Source organism: Trachypithecus francoisi, unplaced genomic scaffold (genome assembly GCF_009764315.1).
Source record: "Trachypithecus francoisi isolate TF-2019V2 unplaced genomic scaffold, Tfra_2.0 Lachesis_group17, whole genome shotgun sequence".
In the NCBI taxonomy this organism is placed as follows: Eukaryota; Metazoa; Chordata; class Mammalia; order Primates; family Cercopithecidae; genus Trachypithecus; species Trachypithecus francoisi.
This window is the reverse complement of record NW_022681462.1, coordinates 57,006,858-57,021,495: the sequence shown is the minus strand read 5'-3', so window position 1 is coordinate 57,021,495 and position 14,638 is coordinate 57,006,858. Positions and strand designations below refer to the sequence as shown.

The window sequence follows — 14,638 nt, the reverse complement described above, 5'->3', positions numbered from 1 at the left end:
ATTCTTGCACAGCAGGTTAAAAATCACACTTTTTGAGCTTTTCATACCTTCATTTATAACCCAAGTAGCCTATCCCAATATTTCTTTAAACAAATCCAGTAAATTCATATTTGTATAATGTGACTCTGTCTCTTATTTCCTCATCCTGGCACAGGGAGGACATCTGTCTCGATCAAATGTCCTCTTCCAAGAATTTGGCACTAGAACTGCTAAACTTAAATGAGTCTTTCTTGGGTATTTGAGTTGATCAGGGGTGAAAAGCCAGGTCTGAGAAGGTCATGTTTACCAATGTTTACGAAAGCAGAGAAAACTAGTGTGCAGAGAGGGAGAGCAACAAGGGAATGCTCCTTGGGCAGCCGATCGGAGGCAGCTCACAGCCCCAGTGGAGACCAAGTGAGGCTGCAACTCTGACTTATCGCTAAGAGCTTTCCTGAATATGCCTTTTATGAAGCCCAGCGCTGATCTTTCTCTGTTCTTATCCGTGGTTTCCTTGACTGCTATACCCTGTCCCTTTCCCCATCACTTGTCAGTCTGAATGGTTTTATGCTACCTGAACTCCAAAGACTTTTGTATAAGTCTCCCTTCAGCAAAAAGAGGGAGGTCTCAGAGTCACGAAAACTCTGATTTAAATCCTACTTGCATGAGAGAGATATTGTCAGATATCTGCCTTCTCAGATGGCTGACAAAGAGCTCTTGACCAAGAAGCTCGAATTCTAAGAAGACAACACAGCACCACTCTTGGCATTCCCTAAAGAGGGACCTGCAGCAAAGGCTCATCTCTGGATGAGGCTGAGGTCTTGTGAGCCATCACCTGACCCTTGAGAACTCAGCTCTCAGCACTTACAGGTACTTGCTTCTCCATGGCACAAATGTCACCACCTCGAGGAGCTCAAGCCATCTAATCACCACCGTGCTGGTGGTGAGACATGGTAAACTGTCAGCTTGTCGTGAAAGGCATCTGGGCATAGGATTGAACTTTCCAGTAGCCCACACTTGGCTGTGGGAAAAGCTGAAGAAAGCTATTTCTGCCTGTGTACAACCTCCTTGTGGCTGTTCTAAGCATGGAAGCCAAGGCCTGTGGCTGTCAGAGTTCAGCCAGTGCACTGGGTGAGAAGAAACCAGCCTCAGGGCTTTATGTATCTGCAAATGGGATGGGTTGGCACCTTTAAAGTTTCACCAAAAGCAGAGTCAACAGGTGGCCCTCTCACTACCAGTCTCCATCTCGGGTCTCTGACTGATCACACCAATCATCTTCAACAATGAATCCACGTAAAGGTGCAGATTTCTTTTCAGTGTGTTGCTGCTAGGTTGTCACTAGCAGTCAGTTGAGATTGATATGAGCAACACAACTTGTGTCTTCTGAGCTATGGTAAAGAAGTGTGAAACTGGGATAGCTGTGCAGGCCAACGTCTCTGGAGCATATTTCTCTCATATGTAAAAGGAATTGGTCAGAGCAGACAATCCCCAAGATCACTTATAGTTCCTCAGTTTGTATGATTCTAATGGTGGGAAGAGAAATTTCAAATAATATAGTTGGAGGGAGTTGATAAAAGTAAATATAGACAACCCGTGGTTAATGTCAGAGAAATTCAGAAACAAGTAAAATGGGTGAAGGATTTTTTAAAAACATGATTTTAGTAGAGAATAAACAATTTAAACTCTGCTGAAATACTGTGAACTGGGCCAAGAACCACAGGGAAGCAGAGGGAAGAACTTCCAAACCAACTGTTGGATGGCAAGTCCCAGATATCTGCATAGGAAGGGAATAACTCCATGGGAAGGGAATGTATCAATCCTACTCTCAACTTTCCACTCCCTTAAGGTAGGATTAAAACACACTGACAAAGGCTTTACAGTAAAGAGAATAGATTGAGATGAATTCTCCAAAACCCGGGAATTCAATGGATGTGGCAGAAGAGAAACAGTAGTTTCCCATCTCTATCTGTCTTTCAAGTAACTGCTCTGTAATTCTCGTGTAAGGAAAGGAGTAACAATGTCAAGTCTCATTCCTAAATACTGGGAACCTTATTGTCTTTGTTCTATACGATGGCAATTGCCTCCAAAGTAGTGTCTTTTTCCTGAGCCTCGGCTCATCCATCCCACTGAAGCCAAAGGAATAATTCTAACGAGCATTGTGAACTCTCCTCTGTTGCTCAAAACCTTTTAATTTCACCTTTCCTATCTTCGGCATGGCATTCAGGGCCCTTCAAAATGAGAAAATTACCCTGCTCCTTTCTCGGCAGTTACAGATGGCCTTCCAGCACACAGTCTCCTTCTCTTCCCTTTCAAGTTCAAAAAGCTACCTCTGTGTTCACGGCTAATTGGACTAAAGAAGTGAGCTTGGCCAGTAGCAGCAGGGCAAAAGCTTACGAAGTTATAGCCTAGACCCAGGTCCACACATGGTATTAAATCCTGTATTGGGGGGAATTGGAAAGTGAGATGAAGCGGTGAGTGGACAGAAGTGGAAACATACACAGGAACAAAAGCCATAGGTGGAAGCCATGAGACAGAAGAAGCCAAGAGTGGAAAAAGCCAGAAGGCAGAGAGAAGCCATCTCACAGCAGTGCCAGCAAACAGAACAGAGTGAGGGTGGCCACACTGCTGTCCTGGTGGGGCAATGGATTAGGGAGCAGTGAGCATGTGTATCCAAGGGAACAACCAAGAGGATGGCTCTTGAGATCCCAGTATGACTCCAAGAACAAAGTTCTTGTGTGGCCTCGTTGTTCAACAGCGGAAAGGGTTTCTTGTCTCTCTTACTTCCTACAGGATTCTTAAATGAATCTCCTACAAATGGAAATAATGTGAATAAATCTCTTTCCCTTATAAACTAAACACACACACACACACACACACACACATACGCACACAAAACTGATAACCCCCAAACAACAACAACAAAAACTAATAAAGGTGGACTAACCACAGGACAGCAGAACCGCAGAACCTTCCCTCCATTTCCGGTGCTGTATCCTGCTCTAAGGCTAAGCCCAACATCACCCTTCCATGAATATTTTCTATTGAAACAAAGTATCTGGCCAAGACAGGTGGGCTGTCAGGTGTCATGTGTGGTGACTCTACAAAGCCTGGGCATGTTTAAACGTGATTATGACTTTGAACAGAATCTGGTTTACTGAATGACTGCAGTAAAGATTTGTCAAGTAGCAACATGAAACGGTATAAAATGGAGGGGATATGTGTTATATTCAGGATTGGAGAAGGCAGGGAGCGGAGTAATAGCGACTGGTCAGAGATCAAGAAGAAAAGAGCAAGAATACTATTTATCTTCAAATTTTGCTTAGAGATTGAGTATATTTGAAAAGAAAGTCCCTGTTGAGTTGTTTCTGATTCGGGGACATTTAAGTGGCTTGATATCAGGATGAACAATGGCAGACAGTTCTCTTCAGGGTGAGATTTAAGGAGGAATACGAGGAATGTTGAGGAGATAAATGGGTGGTGATCGTGGTAAGAAGGAAAAGGGGCAAGATCAGAAGACAATGCCAGAGCTCAAAACCCCTGAAGGAATTTTGGGTTTGAGAGAGAGAATAGAGAAGGAAGAAAGGACAAAGTGCCGTCTGGGCTGACCTAGATGTGGCCCATAAATAAATCACTGTACTCAGTTTTACGTAGTTTTGCTAGGTGGCCACCTGAGGGCGCTCTATGCTACACAGCTGGGAATCTTTAATTTTCCCCCATCAAGTAAACTATATATCCTCAATTTGCTGAAGGATAAATTTAGGTAATGCCTTAAATAAGGGTACTCATTGAAGGTGGGGGCCAAAAGCAATTCTTCCTCCCTATTTCTCTCTTCAACTAGACTAATGAATGAGCAAGACTGACCTCAATTTAAATCCCTGGGTAATTGCAAGGATTAAATACAATAACCTCAGTTAAATCTATTTAGCATTTAGCAGGTATTTAATAAATATTAGCTCCCTTCCATATATATGCACATCCTGACATACAAATTTGCCAAATACAAGAACAAGAGAAGGAACAGAAAGAGGAATCGCACCAACCCTTTATCTCTCCAAAGGAGGCAGGGCTCAGAAATCCTGAAATGAATACAAAGTTAAGCTAGGAAATCATTCCAGAGAGCAAATTTCTGCTGCTCCTTTCATTGCATGTTACTGCTTGTACATAATAACCAGAGGGAATAGAACACAAACAGCTGGGAAATAAAGATGAAAGCAAAACTGGATCAGCAGGGAGAGACACACAACCCCCTGAGAATCGAGCGGTGTCAGGAAAGATAAGCTGAACAAGGTCAGCTGCGTGGTATTTATCTTCTGAGAGAAAGATCATTAGACTCCTGCCCATTTCTGATCGTCTCTATTGGGGTCAAGGTGGAGAATGAAATACATGGGCCCCAGTTTTCAAAGTTCTACACTAAAAGTCCTGTTCCTATAATGAAACAGAGCTATGGACAAAAACATGCATCACTATAAAAGCCAACTGTGGAATTTCAGATGTCTGAAAACAAAAGAAATTCTACTTCCCCTTGCAAAAGGAGCAGGTTGAGGTTTCCCCAACTCCCGGGTCCTCTGCAGTATGTTTTGTGGCCTTCTGCTGCCCTCTAGTGTCTTTTTAAGGTATAGTAAAACATAAGGAGGATAAGAAAAAATTCTCCCAATAATCCTAACCAGCCAATAATGTGACTTCAGTCCAGGGCTGGCAAAACAAAAAACAGTAAAATTCTGAAATAAAAGCAAAACCAGTATTTATACAAAAATTTTAAAATGAGTTAAATTTGGATCAACACAGATCTTGCATTATTTCGGTACTCTGTATAGCACATGGCATCTCTATCAGTCAATGCACTTTGAAAAAACAGAAGCCTGTTGTTTTCTGCACATCTCTCTCAAATGATTATTGCCTTTGTTGATGTGAGATAGGATCCAGAAATCTGCACTTCACAAACATCACTACATGATTCTCATGTAGTTAAAATTGGCTGACCTTCCTTTGAGAAGCACCAAAGACAGCTGCAGTGAGTTTCAGCAGGGTGGAGAGTAAATCTGATGTTTTCTTTAATTCTTTAAGAATACAATCTATTGACCAAAATAAGCCAACTTTCATTTTTCCTGCAGCTCAATGCTAAGTGATTAGTATGCAAAGGAAACGCTGCTGTCCATGTCTGCGCAAAGAGTTCATGTAGAAGTTCTCCTTTATGAATAAATCCCTCTAAACTCCAGTAGCCATCCAGGTGGAAAAAAGAAACAATGCCTCATTGCTCTTACTCACCCTTCAAATATCCCTCAAACATTACTGCCACAAAAAAAGCCTTCCAGGTGATCCTAGCTTCGTTTCAATGCCCCACTACAGCTCCACAGCATCCTGTCCTTCTCTGTCCTACAAGTGCTCCCTCAATGCCAGTGTTCTCCTAGAGATGGAGAGTTTTCCATTGCAGAAACCCTGCTGTCCTCTTTCCAAAGTCAATGCTCCATAAATACTCATGCTCTGGCCAACGCCCACAGCCACACTTACCCAAAGTGGTGATGATGGGAGACAAGAGACGTCAGGCCCCACAGCAGGCTGTCCTCAAACTCCCTCTAGCTGATGGTGCACATGATAAGAGGCAACATGCAATGACTGTTGCCATCGGATCACACACCTAATTTATCAGCCCAAACTTGGACTCATTTTAGAAACTTGCTCTTACTTTTCTGCAATGCAGAAGGTATTCTATACTAATGATTAGCCCCTTCACATGGGAAATTCACAATTTTAATTGTGCTTTTTTAAAAACACAAGTACAGTGAGTTCATGACTATATATCTTAATATTAGGTAATATGCCATTTTTAAATTAATACTTAAAGTGTTTTTTTTCTTTATTATGGGCAAAGCCTGTTTTATCTTCAGAGTTATGCATCACTTAATGCTTTAATAAAAATTAACTCTGAAGTACTTAGATGTGTCAAGTACCCCCACCAGAAGGAATCCTGGACTACAATCTCCTATTACCTTCACTTCCATTTGTTAATGAACAATAAGCGGATATTTACTTCTCAGGAGACAGTGTCCTAACTATCTGAAGAAATACAATCCATTGTCTGGCATTGCTTCTCTGAACCCTCAATGTGTATGTGCATGGCACATACTTCAACCAATTATGAACTGCTTTTATTTTAGCCATTTTAATCTCCAACAGAGTATTCCTAATTTCCCGAGAAGTTCACTTATACTTACTAATGTCTCACCTACACAAACAGGACACTTTTTTCTTTAGCTTTGGTGGCGTGGTCAACACACTGAATTTTACAATCTCTCCCTTTCTTTTGACAATTACCACCTGAGCCCACTGTGCTAAACAGGGGCACATGAAAAATACAGAAGAAAAAGCACTTCAACCAGAGAGAATAAAGCGAAAGGTTTGGCCTGTAAGAAGCACTTCTTTGAATTTCATTTTATTTTTTGAGCCAAGCTATTAGATTTGTGGGTACAAATAAGATCTCTTTGAAGTTAACAAGAAGCCCACTGTGAAAGAAGGGAGATGGCCATTCCTACATATTTTATGTGTTGAACAAATAAAGTCCCAGGATTCAAAATATATTCTGCAATTACAGAAAGTGAAACACTTTTCTTTCTCCTTTCACCTTATTTAGAAAGAGCATTTTTCTCTAGAAAGAGTTCTGTTGAGGCTGGGTGCAGTGGCTCACACCTGTAATCCTAGCATTTTGGGAGGCCGAGACGGGCAGATCACCTGAGGTCAGGAGTTCGAGAGCAGCCTGACCAACATGGCAAAAACCCGTTTCTACTAAAAAATACAAAATTAGCCAGGTGTGGTGGCGGGCACCTGTAATCCCAGCTACTTCAGAGGCTGAGGCAGGAGAATTGCTTGAACCCGGGAGGCAGAGGTTGAAGTGGGCTGAGATTGTGCCACTGCACTCCAGCCTGGGTGACAGAGCAAGACTCTGTCTCAAAAAAAAAAAAAAAAAAAAAGTTAAATTTTATCTTTCCAGTTTCCTAACTCCACTCCCCAATGTATCTACCTTTTGAATCAAAGGGAAAGATCCTATCAATAAAATGAGCAGCTCTTTCCAAGAAAAATTATGCCTGCAATTATATCTGTGGGGCTTTGTGATGCATCAGGATAGAGCAAAGAATCCATGGGGTTGGGGGAGGGTGTTGGTGTTGTTTTACCCCTGGGCAAGTCATTCAAACCTCAGATTTTCTACATTGAGAATAACATTCTAATCACACCTTTTGGAATGCTTGCTGTCGTGTTAAAGGAGATGGGATACACATATATATTCTTAGTGAATCACAAAGTGTGATTCACATAAAAATTTCAGTCATTTCTCTCCTATTATTGACATGTTTTCTCAGCATTTTGTCACGTACATTTGAGAAATGAAGTATCAATAAGGAAGAGAAACGTATGTTAAGACTTTCTTAGCAGCTGGTGAAAGAAGCATTCCTGTGTGTGTGTGTGTGTGTGTGTGTGTGTGTGTGTTGGGATGGGGATAGAATTCACTGTTGTAGACAAAGGGTGTCTAAGCCAGGCTCAACTCCTGTTGGTCAGGGAGTCTGACAGTATCTAGGAAACCTTACCAAGGAAAGAAAATTAATAAGCTCTAGAATAAGCTCCTATATATGTGGTTCCCTGACTCCAAATCAGTTGAAAACTGTTGGGACTTAAGTAACTTACAAATGCCTGTTTAATAGCCAGACTAGTATTATATTTTTCTAACTTTTTACATTTTAATCATGCATGCTTTCTTAGGAGCTGCATTTTTTGAGCTGTTATTAAAAATACATAGGTTCCTACCACATTAAAGGGGAGCAGAGACTTGTGTGTTGTATTATTAATTATGTGCTGAAAATGAAATTCTGGTCAGTCTTTGCAGAAGGTACAAACACACACCTAAGCAAAGGATTTCCCATGTGAAGGGAGACCGTGAGGTGCAAGGCTGGCTACTCGGACTTAACATGCACTTACTCTTGAGGTCTAAGTTCCTGGCTCCGGCGGTGATTTGCGTTGTGATTTTTGTGTCAATCTTTACAGTGTGGAGGTTGCTGGTGTCCCTTGATATCATCACATTGTGCCACTGATTGTCATTGAGAGGTTTATTTGAGCTTCCTTTGATGAGGTTAGCACCATTTCCCAAATCGAACACGTAATGTAAGTACCTGGGAAAAAAATGAAAGGGAAAAGTGCCATCACTTTTTAAATTTTGATGAAGCTAAAGTAGATATTACAAATGGAGATTTTTTTTTTTTTAAGGTGGTTCCATCCTTACTAGATGTCATGACAATGAATTACATAGAAACTCAGCTATCAGGAAGGGAACAAACATTATTCTGTTTCAGCAAGGAGGATTATTCAGTGTCTTCACTAAAGGAAATGGTGAAAATTATTTTTAAAATCATGGCCTACATTTAACTTTATGAATTTGGAAAGTAATATCCTTCACCACACATTCCCTATTTCCATAATTCCCTCCATCCTTTTCTAACCACTGAAATGGCCATTCTTCTCATTCTTGTACCTGCTTTTCTCCTCTATCTCGATTCCCTGTTTGAGTATAGGGAATGTGCACTCATCCTTCAACAACCAGATCAAACAGCCACTCCCTGCTCCATACGTTTTTCTAATTTCCCTGAAGAGTCTCCTGAGTCTTTGCATGTGATCATCTCAAGAAACATGTCACAGTGCTTTTTTTTCTATTTATGTGTTCATCTACAAACCCTAGGATTGTGTGTTGGTGTGTGTGGGTATGACTCGGGGTGGTAGAAATCTGAGATGTACATAAGGGTGGCAGAAGTATATATATTTATATCCGTGCATGGCACATGATGTAGCATATTGTAAATATGCAATAATATTTGCAGAATGAGTAAATAAATGCTCAAATCAATTAAAATACATCAAATTTTCCTCACAGTTTTAAGGAAAGTTTACATAAATCTTCCTTTCTAAATTCTCTGAGGAACTCTGACATAGAATGAAGTTTGAGTTAAAAGGATTTTTGAAATTTAAATAATCTGCATATTGAATTAGCTATTTAATTTAGCTTAGACTATCCTACAAACTTGTAGCAATGCTTTTGTGGAATTACACTGTGCGTAGTCAGAAAATGCCCACTTGAATTATAAGATTCATGAAATGCCTACCATAAATTAGAGCCTGATGTACTTTGTATCTCATATGTGAAAATGTAGGTGCAAAAAACTGTCCTGAATCCATATTAATTTAAGATACCTAAGAGATGATTTAAACAAATGCATTCTTATTTGTCCTCCACCTACTCCGCCCACCACCTTATGAGCCAGTATGTTCTTCTTAGTGTATATTTTTGGAAACTGATGTCCGTTTTTCCAAAGTTTTATTTATTTGTTATTGAACAGGCATGTACTCACCCTTTAACTAATTCAACCACAATAAAGTCATTTCCATCCCCACTGTTATATAGAATTAGTCCATCTAGGGATGTTGTCTTGAACTGGAAAAAAAGATGCATAGAAGTGTAGGCTTGCAAGGTAGCTAAGGCAACATAGCTCGATTTGGTCTTGAAGGTGACAGGATCTGCTATGATGTTCCTGAAGCCAAATCTGGCATTGAGCTCACAGTAATCTATGTCGCCATTTTTACACAGATCAATGTATGCCATTCCATTAAATGTCAGGCTCTGCAGGTGTCCAATGAAGTTGGAGGGGACAGAAGAAAGATACCGTCGTTCTGTGATGATGCCAGTCTCTATGTTATGGAACTCCAGCCTAGTATGATCACCTGCCATTTGACCTAAAAGAGAAGACAATGTACGATTATTTTCCGTATCTGAAAGGCACTTTCAACTTTAGGCTTTCATAGCAATATCACATTGTAAAATACAAGGAGCCAAATACCTCCTTGGTACTCAGTTGTATATAGTAGGAACACTTAAATGATGCTAAAAGGTAAGCCTGGATTATGTAATAAAACATTCTTAGGACAGGTATTAATCTGTCCAAATTTTAGTCTTAACAAAAAAATCCTCATTAACAAAAGTAATGGTATTTTTTATTTTTATTTTTATTTTATTTTATTTATTTATTTTATATATTTTTTGAGATGGAGTCTCGCTCTGTCGCCCAGGCTGGAGTGCGGTGGCACGATCTGGGCTCACTGCAAGCTCCGCCTCCCAGGTTCACGCCATTCTCCTGCCTCAGCCTCCAGAGTAGCTGGGACTACAGGCGCCTGCCACCATGCCCAGCTAATTTTTTGTATTTTTAGTAGAGATGGGGTTTCACTGTGTTAGCCAGGATGGTCTCAATCTCTGGACCTCGTGATCCAGCTGTCTCAGCCTCCCAAAATGCTGGGATTACAGCCGTGAGCCACCACGCACGGCCAAGTAATGGTACTTTTTAAAGCTGAAAAATAAACAAATTAGCAAGAGAGTGAGGAAACAGTAAAAGAAAGAGGGAGGAAAAAGGGAAAGATGGGGGGGTGCACAGAGAGATGCATTGGGGCAGTGATTATTCTCAGGCATCCCACTAGAAAATGATACATCTCAGCTTCATGGTTAGGTGATGTTATTCCTTATAAATGTTCTTTCAGGGGGAAAAAAAAAAAGACTATATAGTTCCTTATACCCAATAGAAAGAGTGGAGAGTTGCAGCCCTTTCTTCCAGTAATGAAACATGAAAGTGTGTTTAAAGTTAAATATATACTATTCACTTTCCCTCTTCATGCTCAATAATGGCCATAGTTTTTGGTTCACGTTAGTCTTCCAAACACATTAGAAATTGTGTTGATTTCTGGACCTATGCCATTTTTTTTTGTCCTTAAGTTTTGTATAACTAAATTGAGCAAAATACACTAATTGAAAGCCTGCCCAATTTTGATAATACCAGTAAAATTAGCCCACCATGCTCCATACCACAAGGCAAAAATCTTTAAACATCCTAGAGTGAAGCTTGGATGCAAATTTATTCAGCAATTGACTATTCCACTCAGTCCTCATTTCTTTCTATCCCTCCATATTTCTCTGTCAAACCCATTAATAGCAAACTTAGTTCTGTCTTTATCTCCAGAGTGATCATTTTACCTGTTTGCAAGGTTGAAGGTAAGATAAATAAGCAAAGATGTGAACTTGTTTTCTAAATATTATAACACAACATAAATATAAAGTACTTGTATCAGTACTAGTGGTTCACACCCAACATGTTGCTCTTGTCTAAATAAACTGTCAGTCACTCTCTTCTGCAACTAAAAATGTTCACTTATTTTGTAATCAAGTTCTTCCAGGTGCTAGCTTCCCCACCCGATTTGCCATAATTGGAAAATGTATCAAGTTACCCCATTCCATCATCCATATTAATGAAAATATTAATTAGAGCTAATCCTAGAATCAGCCCCTGACAAAATGCATTAAACCTTTTCTCCAGGGGTAATGAAGACTGAACAACCACCTATGTGTGTCCCCTTCAGCCAATCTGACAAATTTCCATTTCTTAAGTCAAGACAGTAAAATATTAGATAGCATTTTAAGGAAATATCTGTAAGTAAAATTTCGATGGCATGCTTTTTGTTGTGCAAGAAAAATTGTTTACATATTTGGTTAATTGTCTTTGATGATTATACATGTATTTGTGCACAAAACTCCCCTGAACTGTACTTAACCCTATTTCATTTTCAAACACTCTTTATTAGTTTTAATCCTGGAAACAACATTCTACTCATCCTTGGCATGTTCTCTTTTCAGTCATTGGCTTGTTCTGATTCCCTTTCTGCAAACATTTTTAAAACAAAAATGTCACCATAAATAGTTGTTTCCTCTCTCTCTACCCTCACCACCATATCTCCTGATTGTCTACCCGATGCAAAAGTACCATTATATCCTTGTCAATTCTGGTTTCTCCTGTGACATCATTTCTATCTTCTCCCTCAGTTCTTCCTGTTCAATTACCTCAATATTGTTCTATGGGGATCTACTTCTTTGTTAACAAATAACATTAATCTTTAATTATTTCCAAATATAAAGCTCTAAAGACACCAGCAACACTGAATTAAGAAGCTAAGTACAATGAAGAACATGAGAAGCTTAAAAATCGGCCAGGCACAGTGGCTCACGCCTGTAATCCCAGCACTTTGGGAGGCCTAGGCGGGCGGATCACCTGAGGTCAGGAGTTTGAGACCAGCCTGGCCAACGTGGTGAAATCTGTCTTTACTAAAAATACAAAAATTAGCCAGGCGTGGTGGTGGGTTCCTGTAATGTCAGCTACTCGGGAGGCTGAGGCAGGAGAATCGCTTGAACCTGGGAGGCGGAGGTTGCAGTGAGCCGAGATCGCGCCATTGCTCTCCAGCCTGGGCGAGGGCGCAAGACTCCATCTTAAAAAAAAAAAAAAGAAAAAGAAAGAAAGAAAAGAAAAAAAGAAAAAAACAAGTCATGTGGGCTTTGATATCCCGTTGTCTTGATTTGTATTCGATGCTACATTAAAATATGAGCCTTAACTCAGTGAACCCTATCCTGATCCTGAAACTGCCATGTTTCATCTTAAAGGCTCTATTAATGAAACAACCAAGAGTAACAAAACAATTCTGAAAAAAATATTTCTAACACTTGAAATTAAATATTACCCCCAGTTGTCAAGTTCTTAGCAGCTCTAAAAAAAGGAAACACCAGTTAATTCCAGACTAAGGAGTTCAGTAACAAAAATAAGACAGTACCCATTTTCCTTTCTCAAAGGAATAGGATATGCACACAGAGCACAAATAATAAAAAGGTAGTAAAACAGCATGAAGCAACTATGGCCCAGTTACACACAAAAAAATTATAATTGCAGTAATGACAGATATATTTGTTCATTGGGGAGAATTACCCCCCGAAACCCATTATCTGTTGACTAAGAAAATATTAACTGATTGTTGCCTTCTTTAAAAAATTATTTTTTCTCAGGATTTTACTCCAATGTTTAATCCTCATCAGTAATATAGCCACTTCTACTACTGTAGATATTTGTTTTTTAAATAAGAAAAAAATTATAAGACTTTGACGGGGAAAGATTTTAATGTTCTCATCATTTAAAAATGCACTACCCAAGGAGAATTTGGAATTAGCAAAATGCCTCTGATCAAAATACCTAAGGTACAGCAGATTGACAACAATCTCCAATAAGACAACAACCAAAACATGTTTCCTAGATGTTGTGCTTGTATAGAAATCTCAATATTTCCAAGTCAAATATTTTTAACAAAATAGATAGCAAGGCTAATGTGTGTTCTGTGTTAGGTTATATTTCTCATGTCCAGCAAAATATCCCCCCCTTATGTTCACTTGTTAATTCACTTAAAATTACTGATTGTGTGGTATATGTGTCAGGTGCTAGCCTTGGTATTGGAGAACCAGTGTTGAGAGGAGGAGAAAGGGTCCATTTTCTCTAAACTCAGGGTCTATTGGAGAAAGGCAGACAGAAGAGGTAAGGATGTAATTAAATATATAATAACAAAACTCAGAGAAATGCTATGAATTTCATGAATGGGGTATTGTGTTGCTTAACGTGAAATGGAAGAAGATGCCTAATTTGATATTTGAGGTAGATTTGAAGAATTAAAAAGAGAAAGCTGTGCTAAGAATTGGAGAAAGGGAATCAAGGGTGGATTCCAGGAAGGGGAGACGAATGAAGGAAGGCTTCTGGATGAGAAACAGCTAGAGAGCATGGATGGAGAACTGGGAGCAAGTAGGTTGGTGACACATGGAATTGAAAGGAGTGGGAGTGCCAGGGTCCAGATTTCTCACAGTGCTTCTTACATTCAGAGCTAAGGAGGATTTGAAGCAGGGGTTAACCATGACTCGTGTGTGTGTGTGTGTGTGTGTGTGTGGTGTGTCTGTTTATTCCCTTTATGAGTACAAGAGATTGGATAGTGAACTATGGCAGCTATAGTAGAAATGAAAATCATCAACAAAAAGATAATTTTACAGATATAATTTCCAGGGTTTACTAATGATGTACAGAATGACAGAAAGGAAGGGAATGGTGATGCCTGGCTTCCAGGCTTGGGTAACTGGATATATGGTGAACGTTGTTCCATAAAGGACATACACACAGAGATACAAAAAACACAATTCTAGATTTTTTTAGACAGACTAGATGATGAGTTGAAGCCCAGTGACTTTCCACTTAGGGATTCCACATAATTCGTACAACCCCTTGTCATCTACGACCTAGGAAATCTCCTTCCTTGGGCTTCTCTGCTGGCAACTACTATCCTCATGACCCTAGGTGAGGTGCAAACATTCCCAAGAACAACCGGAATATGTACGGTCCTGTGTTCCACAGATACCTGACTTAATAGAATTACTATAAAACTTAAAGATATGGGAAAATGTAGGACTTTGCATGAAGAGTCTCTAGTACTTTCCTTTTTAAAATTCTTCTCATTCGGTGATTTCTGACTTGCTGTAAAATTTAATAAGAAACTCCCATTGCTTCTCTGATTTATGGGTGACTTCAAGTGGCCAGTAGGATATTTGAAAGAAATCTCAATGTAAAGCTTTCATTGCCACATTTGGAAACCTTTTATGTACTATGTAAATCAAGGCTGAATCACTCTTATGAATTGTTGGCTTTCATGAGATCTCTGACAAAAAGGAAGGAAGAAAGGAAGGAAGGAAGGAAGGAAGGAAGGAAGGAAGGAAAGAAGGAAAAAATAAACA

At 39.7% G+C, this 14,638-nt stretch overlaps 1 protein-coding gene across 15 annotated transcripts in view; it reads right to left on the bottom strand.

Annotated features, from left to right (window-relative positions):
• Positions 1-14,638, bottom strand: part of NRXN1 (neurexin 1) — a 1,146,744-nt gene that overhangs the window by 586,029 nt on the left and 546,077 nt on the right. For all 15 annotated transcript variants that reach the window (XM_033175737.1, XM_033175738.1, XM_033175746.1 and 12 more), the window contains 2 exons: positions 9,363-9,744; positions 7,942-8,132 (listed from right to left, as the gene is read on the bottom strand). In XM_033175737.1, coding sequence (XP_033031628.1) covers positions 7,942-8,132; positions 9,363-9,744 — 573 coding nt within the window. The remainder of the gene's footprint in view (positions 1-7,941; positions 8,133-9,362; positions 9,745-14,638) is intronic.